At 45.4% G+C, this 14,229-nt stretch overlaps 1 protein-coding gene across 11 annotated transcripts in view; it reads left to right on the forward strand.

The window, feature by feature from the left end:
• MCF2 (MCF.2 cell line derived transforming sequence) overlaps positions 1-14,229 on the forward strand; it is a 96,115-nt gene that overhangs the window by 40,968 nt on the left and 40,918 nt on the right. For all 11 annotated transcript variants that reach the window (XM_043522658.1, XM_043522660.1, XM_043522661.1 and 8 more), the window contains 5 exons: positions 991-1,140; positions 7,133-7,257; positions 7,785-7,899; positions 8,914-9,033; positions 10,241-10,432. In XM_043522658.1, coding sequence (XP_043378593.1) covers positions 991-1,140; positions 7,133-7,257; positions 7,785-7,899; positions 8,914-9,033; positions 10,241-10,432 — 702 coding nt within the window. The remainder of the gene's footprint in view (positions 1-990; positions 1,141-7,132; positions 7,258-7,784; positions 7,900-8,913; positions 9,034-10,240; positions 10,433-14,229) is intronic.

Here is a 14,229-nt window from a genome sequence, read left to right on the forward strand (position 1 = left end):
TCTCTGAGCTATATCCTGCCATAAATTTCTATGCAGCACCCTTTGATTTCAATGGACTGTCTGCTCACAGAGCTATGGTAGGCTGTTCTGCTAATTATTATCCAGACCGCTCAAAACGCTGATGAAAATTGCACCGAATTATTGCTTAAGGCTATAATCCTGGAATGAGAGCCGCAAGGGCAGGCCTCTGTATCTGCATGGAGCTCGTTGCAGGATCGGGGCCACAAGCCTCTCCTTCACGTTCTGCAGCTGGCGGCAAGAATTACTGAGAGCACATTGTTAAGCAAAAAGGGGTTTATAACGTAGCCTACTGAGCATAATTTAAAAAATGAGACTGAGAAAAGGTTGATCTCCTTTTTTCCCATTGGACCCCGACGTGGATCGTGACCCCATTTTAACGAGGTCGCCAGGGCTGGCTTAGACTTACTGGGGCTCAGGGCCCAAGCCAAAGCCTGAGGGATTCAGCCCTGGGTGCAAGACTCAGCTTACAGGCCCCCTGGCTGGGACTGAAGCCACTAGGCTTCGATTTTGACCCCTTCCCCTTCGATGGAGCGGTGGGGCTCCAGGTTTGGCTTCGGCCCCCACACCCAGGGCAGTGGGACTCGGGCAGGCTCAGGCTTCGGTCCCCGCTCCTGGGATCAGGTAGTAATTTTTGTTGTCAGAAGGGAGTCGTAGTCCAATGAAGTCTGAGAACCCCCTGCTTAAATCTTACTCTTGTACAGGGATTAAAATACATTAACTTCGCAGCTACTTTCAAACTAATGGCAAAACTCCCATTGACTCTAATACGAGCAGGGTTTGAGCTGGGGTTTTCAAATGAGCTTTAAGAGTTAATTGCCCAACTCCCATTGAATTTCAATGGGTTGGGGCGTGCCTAACTCCCTTAGGCTCATCTGAAAATCTCAGCACGGCCCTTAGTGCATTTTTTGATGAGCTCTTAGACTATCCTGACTATCCTGATGAGCTGATGAAATCATTGTCTTCCACCAGGCTATTGAGAGTTTTGCACTAACAGTGAAGGAAATTGCACAGATGTTACAATCTTTCGGCACAGAGCTGGCAGAAACAGAGCTACCGGATGACACGTATTCAATTGAGCGCATCCTGGCTTTGCGCACAGAAAAGTATTGTCAGCTCAAGGTATGCTACTCAGAAACTCAGCTCTATAATAAGTCAGCGTCCTACTGCAAGGTCGGACTTTTGTGGTTTGACTGACTGACTGTTCTCTCTCTCTTTCTCTCTCTCTCTCCCCCTCCCCCATATGTGTGTGTGTCTATTATGACCGTTAAAATAAACTATACCTATCTCTGTATGTTACATCTATATTTGCCTTTCACCCATTCAAACAATTGCCATGCCAACATCCTGGAAACTGTCTCTGCTCCTAGCTGGTTATTTGATAGCCATGTAGGTGTCAGAGCTCGAGAAACAAAGCAATTCTTGCCCATTCTTGAATGTGCATCACGCTCTTCTCCTACAGCGTGTCTTCCAGGGAAGAACTATGGAAGGCTTTGTCAACTCCAAGTGCAATGCTTCCCTCGTGGATCTGCCTGATAGTACCCAAATTTGGCATATGCAGAGTGAACACAATGCCAATCTCCCACTGACATCAATGGGAGTTTTGCACATATAAAGAGAGCAGAAAAGTGTCATAGATTTGAAAGATAATTTTGCCCTAGAGCGGCATACCTCTTATGAATGTGATTGTAAATTCACAGATGCTATGGGGCAAATTCTGTTCTCCCAGTGACTTCAGGAAGAGTCCCTTGGTTTGAGAGGAGGCAGTGAATGTATAGGTATAAATATATTGAGAGAATATATTACGGATTTTGTTACCCATGACGTGAGCTTTATCTTAATGTGAGCCCCCTTGTTTTATATAAATCAAATGGGAGTGTGGAACCGGTGTTCGGGGCAGGGGCAGCGTGCGGAGCCCCGTGACCCCTGCCCCCACCCAGCCTAGGAGCCAGACCTCCTGGCTGCTTCCGGGGCACAGTGCGGTGCTAGGACAGGTAGGGACTAGCCTGCCTTAGTCCCGCGGCACCGCCGACCGGACTTTTAATGGCCCAGTTGGCAGTGCTGACCGGAGCCACCAGGGTTCCCCGGTCGACAACCGGACACCTGGTCACCCTACCTGAACAACTGTGTCCCCTCAGCTCTCCAGCCGTGTCCCCTCAGCTCTCCAGCCTGAGATCCCTTTTACACTGCTTTGCTCGTAAACAGCCACCCCTCCAGGCTTTGCCCACACCCGGCCTCTAATATGTAACCTGCTCCCAGCTATACATTACTGAGTGCCACTAGCTATTCCCTCCACTGCCATAATGGAACTTTCTTTAAACTTCTTCCCTTCTTCCTCCCCAGACCTAGTTGTCATTGGCAAAGCACGAAAGCCTTCAAGTACTTTTTGGCAGAACTCTTCTTTTCTTGTTTCTTTAATATTTAAAGATATATTTTACTTATTTGAGATTATGATTAAAATATTATATGCTTAAACAAGGATTTTGGGTACAGCAGCTGCCAACCAAGCTGTTGTTTTTGATACTGCTGCATATGTGAGAGGCCAGACTGGGTATAGTTCTGAAATCCTTAACTTCAGTTCAGAGATTCAGAGATTCGAAGGCCAGAAGGGACCGCTGTGATCACCTAGCCTGACTGCCTATATAACACAAGCCATAGAATGTGCGCAAAAGAATTCCTAGAACAGATCTTTTAGAATAATGCCCGATCTTGATATAAAAATTGTTGTTGATGGAGAATCCACCATGACCCATGGTTAATTGTTCCAATGGTTAATTTACTCTCACCATTAAAATTTGTGCTTTAAGAGTAATTGGCCAAGTGCTTCTGTGGATTTGAACCCACAACCTGCCTCCAGCACTAGAGGCAGGAGCCTCAGACCAATGCCAACAACCTACCTGTTAGATTGCTCATGCATTCAGTGGGGCTACTAATACGTAATATAGGATTAGGTCCTGTATTTGCACTAGAGTGTAATGGGTTAATCTAGTAACGTTTGTATAATTCATATATATCATGTTATGTCATTCCTATGGCATTGTCTTTATAGAAAGCTCCCAATTAGAAATATACACAATGGCAACCAAAATGTGCTCTGTGTATGTATACATAGGTGCATATAAAATATATACAGGATAGGGAAATATCGCTGTATTTTTAGAAACAATTGTAATATGCCAGCTATGCACTGTAGTTCATGTTTGATTTAACCTTTTGTGCTGAGGAACAAATCCTTAGACAGCGAAGAAAGTGTCCGTTACAAATGTGATAGTAAATATAGACACGTCAGTGATGCCTGCTTGTTTTCTGGCGAAATCAAAAAGATCATGAGTTTTCATTTACAGTTAAAATATTGAGATGTTCCTTTAGATTAATCATTCAGTCGAAATCATCTGTTTTTTTTTAATCTTATTCATTAGTTTAAAATATCAAAAAGGCTGGTGAGTTTTTGAACAAAATGTAGCCTAGTTGTGTGTGTGTTTTCAAGAACATGAAAGATGAAGCTTGATAAGAAATTGTGCACAGATTGCAGTCATAATGATACAAGATTGCTGTCATGGCAACTGAAAGACTGGGGCAGGAGATTTCTGAGTACATATAAGAACTATTTGCGCATTTGTGTAGCTGTGATACTGAACAGAAGCCAGTCGTAAAGGTAATGAGAAAAAGACCGAAACTAATTAAGCACGCTAACTAAGAAATTAACCCCTTTGATATACTGGAAGGGGAAAAATCATATTTAACACCCATTCAGTTGCTTTTGGTGCTTAGGTTACAGCATCTTCCCGTGTAATGGAATTGTCTGAAACAAAAGGAGACTTTAGGTCTCTGGAGAGCTAAACATGAGAGGGTAAAGTAGCAGCCGTCTCTTGCCTAAAGCGTGCTGCGTAATTCCTCTTCCCTTTCGTGTTTCCTGGATCATTGAAGTATCAAACGTGGTCCGAACTTTTGTCCTAGGTCACATCAATCAAGTGCCAAGTGATACTAACACATTCCAACAGTTTGCACTTCATGTGCTCTGATTGGCTGTTTGGTCCACCTGCCCCTTCCTCATGGTCTCTTCAGCTCAACGTCACGCCACACCTGCCCCTCTAACCCTCTTCTGCCTTGGCCTGGCCCCCTCACCCTCCTTCCTTACCCCTTTCTTTCCATTTAGCTGATTCCCTCCTAAGTAACCCTTCCCCTCCCCCTCCGCTCCCCTGAAACAAAGTGGAACTAACATGAAATTTGCCACTCTCACAGTGTTCACCCTGGTTGTGTTCTCTACTGCTTCTCCTACCCGGTGATGCCTGCTCTATTTAGATTGTAAGCTCCTTGGGGCAGGGACTGTCTGTCACACTGTGTCTGTACAGCACCTAGCACAATGGGGTTCTGGTCCATGACTGGAGCCTTTAGGCACTACAATAATATAAACAGTAAGTGTGGAAGAAAGCATGGGATACAAATCAAATCTGTTCTGTTCTTTTAACATAGTAAGGCTGGTGAAATGCACAGAATCAAATGACGGATCTGCTCCCACCCCCCCGTAAATAAACCAGTCCCTTGAGATACTTTAACTTGTTGTCTATGTATACGCTAATCCAGCCAGGCATACTTCTGAAGGAAGTGTGAGACAGGCTGCTTTTTAATCTCCCCCCTCCCTCCCATGATGATCCTGCTGCTCCTTCCTATAGAAAGAAGAAATATCCAGGAGCATCACACGCAACTGTGTGCTGGGTGTGGTGTGCAACTGCACTGTTCTCGTGCCCCGGGGTTTCCCATTAATCAACAAACACAGCTGCACGGGTTGGCCTGACAGTACCAGGTGGTACTTCGCATTGCCACGCCAAGGAGGCAAGACGGGGTCCAGTCACAGCCATGAAAGGCTCTTTCTTGGACAAGAGTTGGCCTTCAGAGGGAAGTCTCGTGGTGCGATATTCCCAGCCAAATGCCTTTGGTGGTATAATTGGGTCATAGCTAGAAGGGCAGAAGGTAAATGGGCCTGGTGCATAACTCTACTGTTGCAGAACCTTGTGCACCCGTAGTTATGGGGCCTAATGATTTAAAAGTTTACCCTGGAAGCTTTTTGAGGCAGGGACTATCTTGCCCTATGGGTATGAACAGCACCTGGCGCAATGAAGCCCTAATGTCAGGGTGGGAGTAGGTCTATGCTACAAGCGCTGCGGTGACACGTCGACGTACCTGTGTCGACAGTGGAGGTGAGAGTGACCTAGCTACGCCGCACAGGGCATGAAGGTTTTCACTGCGTCGAGTGACGTTGCTAGGTCGTCGACCTAAGTTCAAGGTGCAGACCAGGTCGGAGGTGCTACTCTAATAGACGTGGCTATCATTTTAAGAGGGAAGGGGAGGGAGGAATCTCCTCCAAACCTCTAACTTGGATGGAAAACCCTGTTCTTTCTTCCCTACCCCCACCCCCAATTTCAGCCCCTCCATGGAGGGGAGGGCAGGGAGGGATGCAGCGAGATGGTGGGGAGAAGGTAGCCATCTGAGTTCATTGCTTAGTGCAGCTTGGCATTGCTTCTGTTACTAGGGGCTGCTCTGTTGGGGAGACCAGAGGCTGATTTCTGGAGCTGCAGCCCCCATCCTCTGTATGCAGAGCAGTCCCCCTGGCAGGCAGACAAGCCCTGGTCCCTGTCCCTCTTCATTTCCCCCCACACTCCCCATGAAGGAGATTTGGAGCTGAGGGGAAGGAGGAATCAGCCAGGGGGCAGCCTTCAGAGGACACAAGATGGGAGAGGGGGTCCCTGGGGTGGAGAATTGTGGGGAGTGACAGGCTGGGGTGGAGTGGTGTGGTGATGGACCTATACTTGCGTGGCTCAAACTTGGCAGTGGGGAGATGCAGGCTCAGGAATGGGTCTTGCGGAAGAAAGCTGGGGGAGAGGGGAAGATGAGGTGTTTTTTTGGGAGGAAAGGGTATTAGTGGGGCTGGGGGGGGGAAGGGATTTGAGGGGTCTGGTGGGAGAGGGAGTGAAGCTGCTATTTGGGAAGCGCCAGTGAGCGAATGATTGAGGCGCGAGGTACTGAGACCCTTATTGGTAGCAGGGCATAGGAGGAAGGAGGCACTTGCACTGCTGGGGGATGAGGAGGGTTTGTAGCAGTCGGAGGTCTGTGTCCCCCTCAACTTTGCTGGCAACATTACTCCACCGGTAAGAGAAGTAATATGAAGTAATATTGATAAATAGGAGCAACCCACTGCAATGCACGCTCATGCCACACGTAAAGGAGTTGCCAGCAGAGCGTGCTGTGTGAGAGCCCCTTCGCTTTGGGGTGTACTGCTCCCCACTTGGTCTGCTGGAGCCCAGCGTTGTTAACAGGATAGCTTACCTTGCAATACTGGGAGTCCCTTTTATTTCAGACTAGTGTGTCCTCATGGGCAGTTATACCAGCATAGCTATAGCCGTTTAATTATCCCTCTGGAGTTCTGCCAGACAGTTTCCCCATGTTGACTAGCCCGTCTTCTGCTTTCTCTTTTTTGCTTCCTGAGATGTGCCTTTCAGCCCAGTTCAATGCCCACCGCAGTTTTTCCTACTCTCTTAGCATCACCAACCCTGCCCCAACTGTCGCGTCCCATGTGAAAATAAACAAAGAAAACACTTGCTCATGGGCTGAACCTGATGTAGAGTGAAATTTTTCGGCTGAAACTCAAATACCAAATTTTTAGTTTGAATCCACTTCCAATGAGTTTATAATGAACACGCTGGCAAACATTTGGTTGTAGAGACTCCGGGGCATGCTGTCGGACGATCACAGTCTCAAGTTCTGTGCGCAGCCAGCACATAGTGGGGATGTTTGTTCTTCCTGCGATATTGACCTTGACCGAAAAATGCAACATACTACCTGGAGCAATATTAATTCCGTACGCCAGCTGTTTATACCTAGTCTATCTAATATCTCGCTCTCTATAATCTTTATTAACCACTATATAATAACACTTTTATAGTGCTTTCCCATCCAATGCTGTTAAAGCATTACTCCCCTGTAGGTGCTAACATCCCCATTTTACAGATGGGGACATGGAGACCCAGAGAAATGAACTGACTTGCGCAAGTGCATCACTGTGGAGCCTGACCGTGTCTGAGAATAAACTAACCAGCAGTGTCCTACATTTGTGCAGGGAGATATTACAGTAGTAACAAAAGAAGGAAACGTGCTGTTAAGTAGTTTAGAAGAGCCCAATGCCAACGAACGTAGTCAGAAACAACACCACGACAGGCCCGGAGACTGGGAAACTGTGAATCGGTGAGTGCGCCGTGCTTCTTGTTTGATTTCGAATGGGAACTCTCAAGATAGACTAAAATAAGACTTTATATGTATTAAGCCATGCATGCACTTTCCATGGCAGCAGTGGTCAGTACAATGATACCGTCATGGGTTCTGTTCCTATCTGTACCACTGACTTGCTTTTGCAAATGATTTAACCTTGCTGTGATTCTGTTTGGGAGGAAGGGGCTTTGCATCCTCAGTGACAAGTCCCTTAGACATCATAGATTAGAAAGATAAAATAGAAGCAGTTTTATACCTACCTCACATGGCTATTGCCCGCCTTAATGATGTTTGTAAGGTTCTTTTGAGATCTGCACACAGTCATTTAGATACACATCTAATGAGTTATCATTAGAGAGGGGCCCTGAACTGAAAGCCCAGATTCAAAACTCCACAAAGTAGAGTGGACTCTGGGTCAGAACTTTGCCGGGTCGTCCCATCTCCCATAATCCTGTATTGGCCAACTCTTTTTTTTTGTCTCGTCCTTTTTCATTCTTGTTCAGGTTACTTGCTCAGTTGCATGAGATGGAAACTGCTTTTGATGGCTTCTGGGAAAAACATCAACTGAAAATGGAGCAGTATTTACAACTGTGGAAGTTTGAGCAAAGTTTTCAAGAGGTATGGAGAGACTGATCCTTCCCCCCACACAAATGGGAGTCCTAAAAAGAGATTTTGGGCACTATGCTATTGTCCTGTCAGGCACAGCCATGGTTGCTGCCTTCCATTCAGAATAAATGTAAAGAAGCCATTATGACCAGGCTGCTGAAACAATGACAGGAGCACTCAAAACAACAGGCACATGGAAATGCTGAGTAGCAGCTGAATACTGTAATCCAAGGGTTTTAAAATGCAGGGGCTGGGGCTTTGATTGGTAGAACTGTTTTGTGTGTGTGTGCATGCATGCATGCATGCTTGCAAACACCAGAAAGAGAGACAAGACCAGCTGAAATAAGACAGACTGGGAGAGAGCCTGGACAAGCACAGAACACAGAAGAAGCTAGAGGGGAGGCTTCGGGGTCCATTGCTGGTAAAGAGGATTGAGGCTGTAAGCAAAGAAAATATCTCCTTTTGGTTTTAGTTCCTCCTGCATTCGTAGAAGTAGGATTTTGTACATCCCTTGTAAATAAACAAGATTGCTTCACAGAAAATACCAGACTCTGGTCAGTTTTGTTTCCAAACTGGGACACTCTCAGGGCTCCAAACTTTGCCGCTTGAAGCAAAAAGGGATGATATTGTATAATACCTAGGCCACACCCCTGAGCGACATAATTCTATTGACCTAATCTTCTCTGTCGCTAGTGCTATGTTGGCAGGAGAGCTTCTCCCCCTGACATAGCTCCTGCCTCCCGGGGAGGAGGATTAATTATGTCAATGGGAGAAGCTCCCCCATCAGTGCTGGAGCATCTTCCCTTGGTGCAGCTGTGCCGATTCAGTGTTTTAGGTCTAGACCCGCCCTTAGATAGACTTAACTGATGATTTCCAGGCTTTGGGATGTTTTTTTAGCTGAACATTCTTTCAGTTTGACATGTCTCACTTAGCTCATCCCATTATAGTTGAGGTTGCTTTTGGCTTGAGAATAATTTTGTGCTTATAACTTGTATCCTTTTGCAATTGTCGTCTTCTTATTTTTAGCTCCAGAGTGCCATTGAATTTTTAATGGGTCAGCAAGTGGAACTGCCTGATACTGGAGATAGCGTGGCTCAGGTGAAACAAAGGCTCAAAGACTTGGGTAATTTGGATGGAATGGCTCAGGTGAGATAATCTTTCAAATGCTAGATGTACCAATGAAACATTATAGGTGCTTTCTGAGAGTGCCAGAACTACCTCTCTGAAATGGCCTGACTTTCTTGTAACTCATCAGTAGGTGGCTACAAGCAGTTATTGATTTCACTAGTCTTTCTCCTCTGTGGAACTTCATTCAGAACGCATTGAAAACCCTATGGCAATGAATGTGGTTCTCCTAGACAAAATAAATCACTGAACCACCACAAAATCCAGCACAGATAAGTCTGTCCATAGAGAAGACCAGGGGGCTGCAGATCTGGGGAAACAGTTATTTATTTAATAAATGACTTTATTTGGTAACCCGTGTTCCATAGGTGCTCACTTACCAGTGAAGAGGCAAGACAAGTCCCTGGCCTGAAGTGTTGGCAATTTAAGTAGGCAATACATAGGTGAAGAATAGGAGATGTGACAAAAAGGAGAGGGATAGGAGCGGTGAAGTTTGCTGGGAGTCTTGCCGATTGCATGCTTTTTGTATAGTGATATATACTACGTGTGATAGGCATGCATGCCTACAGACATATATGTAGGCTGGGATTTTCAAAGGCATGTAAGAGAATTGGGTGCCTAACTCTCCTAGTTAATATGACTCTGTGGAAAGGCTTAGGGCTTGTGGGCCATTTGAAAGAAGGGTGTGCTTAAGCTGAAGCTTGAAGGAATAAAATGAGGCACGGCAGATAGGGAATGTTGGGGAAAGGGTCCCAGGGGAGGGCCCACATGGGAGAAGGCAGAGCAGTTGCACTGGCATAGCTGCTGAGCTTGACGATGAACAAGGTGGTTAATTCTTCCTCCCACGTTATTGTCCGGAGAACAAGCCAAAGCTGGCTGTTAACCAATTTTGAGGGCAATATTTCTGGAAATGATGGTACAATATCCGAGGTAGCTCTGGCCATGCACTGGCAGGCCAGCCAGGTTGTGGAGGTGGTTGTTGCTTTTCCTTTCGAATGGTACAAAGACATTAAAAGCTGCCCATCCCCGGTTGCGGGTGCCCTGTTTTCAGAGGTGGATGCCGCATGCTGAAGCTCTTTTACCCATTTCAAATGATACGGATTTGGTAGGTGAGAACTGATGAAATTGTTAGGTGCAAGTTATTACTGATAAACGTTTCTGTGTTTCGTCTTGATGGCATGATCCAAACAAGTGTGTAATCCCCTCCATTGCTTTGTCTTTACGAAAGGACCTGGTAGGGAAAGCGCAGGTGGTGATATTACATGGGCACCAGCTAGCGGCAAATCATCATTACGCACTCAGCTTAATCTGTCAGCAGTGCAATGAGCTGCGGCACCATTCTGACGTCCTGTCGGAGGAGATCAAGAGGAAGCGCGTACGGCTCCAGATGACCTTAGATCTGCACACCCGCCTGCAGCAGGTAACCGTCAGAACTATGGTGCACTGGGGAGTGGCTGTTTAACCTCTCTCTGTGGATCTCCTGCAGACGGACACCCTGGCTGCAAGTATCCCGCTTGCAATGCACATCTTGTGGTGAAGATATTCTGCTTATATAACTTGCACTAGGACAGTGTGCCTCTTTGTCCTTCTCTAGTGGCTGAGCCACACAAAGGGTTAACACATAGCGACCACGGCTAGCTCGGGCAGACGAGGCCTTTGATTTTCGGGTTGAAGGTTCCAGGTTCATGCCCTGTGATACACCCAAGTGGGTCTGGTTGTACTTGAATCTACTCTGTGGCAGCCCCCTCTAATCATTGCCCATGTGATCTCCACATGTAGTTCTTAGTTTTGTTTCTGATGGTTCATGTCATGCTGTCTGGAGTGGCTCACAAGTGAGAATACCAGCCTTAGGGCAGACTGTTGGAAAGCAAGGCACAAACCCCCAGCTGGTTGTGAGTTCTATACTTAAAAGTTCATCAACCCAGTAACAAGTGTAAACTCCTCAGGCACTGTACGGCCTTACCATGGAGTCACAGACTTTCCCCTTGTGCCTTCCGATCTATCTTGCCTCCGTGATACATGGCCACTTTACACCAAAATCACAAAATAGTCTGGTTACTCCCAGTCCCAAAGGACCAGTCACTTACCCTAGGTCAATACGCACTTAGATCTCACACCAGAGAGAGAGAGAGCACGAACAAGCTGGAGTATATCATCAGGTGTAGCCAATCCTGTAGTAAAGTAGGGATTTACTAACTAAGAAAAAGAAATGAGAATTATTTACAAGGTTAAAGCAGGTAAGCGCACACACACAAATGGGTTAGTCAGGTTTCCACAGGTAATAGCAACTTCTAAAGTAAGCACACTCTGTATATCCTTTAGGGCTAACCCAAGCTAAACAGTTGGGGACTCCTTGCTTATGCATACAAATCCTCGCCTCTCAGAGTTCAAGCAGCAAAGGAATAATAAATTCTCATTAAAAGGAATCTTTATTTTCTTCCCCCAGCGTTCGGGCTGTGATGGGATGAGGCCTTGGGTACCTCTCCTCTTCACGGATGTGGGGGAAACAAACTATTAAATCATCATTCCACACTGGCCCACTGGATTGAATAGTCCCTGCTGATGGGCAGGAGATAACACCTCTTGTGATAGACGCATATTTCACACTGGGTAATGCTTCTCCCCTGACTCTGGGGGTTTACCGTCTTAGCAAACATTTTTATAGTTACAGAGCAAACATTTCAACATTACCTTCTAACATGGGATACAGAGATTTTAAGTAGGATTAATACATGCAGCATCCTACAAGCATGCCAAAAATCCTGAACTCATTCTTCTAACACTATTGTCTCTTTTAACTGTACTAGCCCACAGGTAAGCCAGACTGGTTTCCAGCTGTGCATTTTTCAGTGTTCACTGAGTCCTGGGGCCTTGGCATGAGCTGGCAACTGGTCTGCCAGCATCACAGTCTATTTACCTGTGGAACTAACTATGAATCTAGCTGTAGTCACAGGAGAGGAAACTGGTGATCTCATATTTTGTAGATCCATCACCCAAAATCCAGAGAACCAAAACAGTTAGTTATAGAGCTTCACAGGAATTGTTAGATTTCCACATCCACAAAGACTACAAAGTCCCACCTCTCCCTCTCCAGACACCTGCACAAACAGATTGGCCCTGAAGTGTGCTTAAAGGCCAAGAAATCTGGGCCTTTCCCCACCAAAATGGGGGAGTTCATGTTAACTCCCAGCTACTGCATTAAGGCTTTTTGCTCCTTAAGAAGTTCCATACAATCCTACAATAGTCCACAAACATTTGGATTTTCAATGGAGTGGACCCCAAAGGCAGTAAACTTGATTCACTAAGGTTTAATGTCATTCCATAAGGTTTGTCCAGGATATTGTTATATCCGTCACAATGTCCTTCCTTGATACTGCTTTTTTGTGATCGGCCAACCGTAGCTAGTGTCCCAGGTCTCAAACAGTCCTCCCAGTCTCTGGTAACAAAAGGTGGGCACACGCCCTCAATTAAAGGGACAGACAAGGTTCTCAACCTACGAATATCCCCACACTCTTATCCAGATTGAAATGCAGCCAGCTAGGCCTCATCCATGCCACCGTCATACCAAATACTGGGTGGGGCATTTGACAGCATTGGCAGGATCAGATGAGACAGAGAGAGATACAGAATTGGGTGTCATCTGCATACTGAAAAAAATTTAGCCTTTGCTTCCTCTCTAACCATTGCAATGGCTTCAGAGTTGTGTTGGAAAATAAGGAGACAAGATACAATTCAGTGGAACCACCACCTAAGCGTGCCTTGGGGTAGCAGTTGCCCAAAATTGCTTTCTCCTGGGAAATAAGAATGGTGCCAAAAGTCACCCTGTTTATTCTTCGAGGGTTCTATGGCCATAAAATTGAGTCAGTTCAAGTGGCCAACATCACAAAAGCAATGTTCATGTGACATAACAGTCTTGTTGGTACTCATGCTTGTATTAGTGATGCAACCTAACATGTTAGCTTTCCTCTTTGAAGCTTTGACTCACTGGAGTAGAGAGAACACCTGATGATATACTCCAGCTCGCTCGTGCTTGCTCTCTCTCAGTAATTTGAGGAGAAGCAGCATAATTGATTATAAAATAAGATGACGGGTTGGTGGGTAAATAAAACTTCTGTTTGCTTGCATGCAAATGGAGTCCTGTAGCTACAATGCTTGTTAATATCTTAATCATGATTGACGTTTCAGAGACAATCATGGCAATTTGGCTAGAAGACACAACTGAAATGAACTTGAGTCAATGAAGTAGCAAACTTGTGACCATCCATTCTGACTCAATATCTGCCACATTTTTCATCAAGGGAACCTGTTTTTTCTCCATCCACTCCACTTCAGTATAGCACTAATCTGACTGGGCACAGGATTATATAGGAACATAGGCATTGCCAGATCAGACCAGTGGCCCATCTAGTCCAGTATCTTGTCTGAGAGAGCGGCCAGTACCAGATTCTTCAGAGAAAGGGACAGGAAGTGGGCAGCTGTGGAATAGCTTGCCCAGAACAGACGTTTCTAGTTAACCCCTCAGTTAGAGGTTGGCTTCTGCCCTTGTTTTCTAAGTGCTTATTAAAGTAATTCTAGACAATCTCATTGACTATATAAAAGTCTGATCCTTTAAAAAAACCTATTCCGTTCTCAGTCATTGCAATATCACCTTGTGGCAATGAGTTCCACAGTTTACTTACGGTAATTAAGTGGCATGCTTAGAACTTTCAGATGTTATTTATATAATATTATAGGTATAAAACTGTAAACTGCTGCTATTAAGTTCCTCGTTATAAAAATATGGACACAATGATGTGAGCTATTCATCACAACTCAAACTCTATGTTGAGCCCAACTTTTTAGTCAGTTTTTAGCCAAACTAGTTAGTCACGAAACACATTAATGGCTGATCTTCTTGTTCATTTTGCCATGTTTACTTCCAGAGCAAGATAATACGGGAAGAGTTATGTACCAAATTCTACTTTTGTCAGTGCCATACCAGTGATTTTGCACCTGTGTAGCTGAGAGCAGAATTTGGCTGGCAATGCTAGCCATTCTCCAGAAATTTAAGGCCCGACTTCCTATTATCAGAATGCAAGAGAGTTGATTGGATTTCTCATAAAGCTAATTAGCTTTTTGGTTTTCTCCAGACTGAAAAGCAGATGAAGTGAATGCTGAATTAATGGGTGATAAATATTTTTCATTTATACTTCGGTTAACTGGAGGTTTCAGCTCACT

This window comes from Chelonia mydas, chromosome 9 (assembly GCF_015237465.2).
Source record: "Chelonia mydas isolate rCheMyd1 chromosome 9, rCheMyd1.pri.v2, whole genome shotgun sequence".
Taxonomy (NCBI): domain Eukaryota; kingdom Metazoa; phylum Chordata; order Testudines; family Cheloniidae; genus Chelonia; species Chelonia mydas.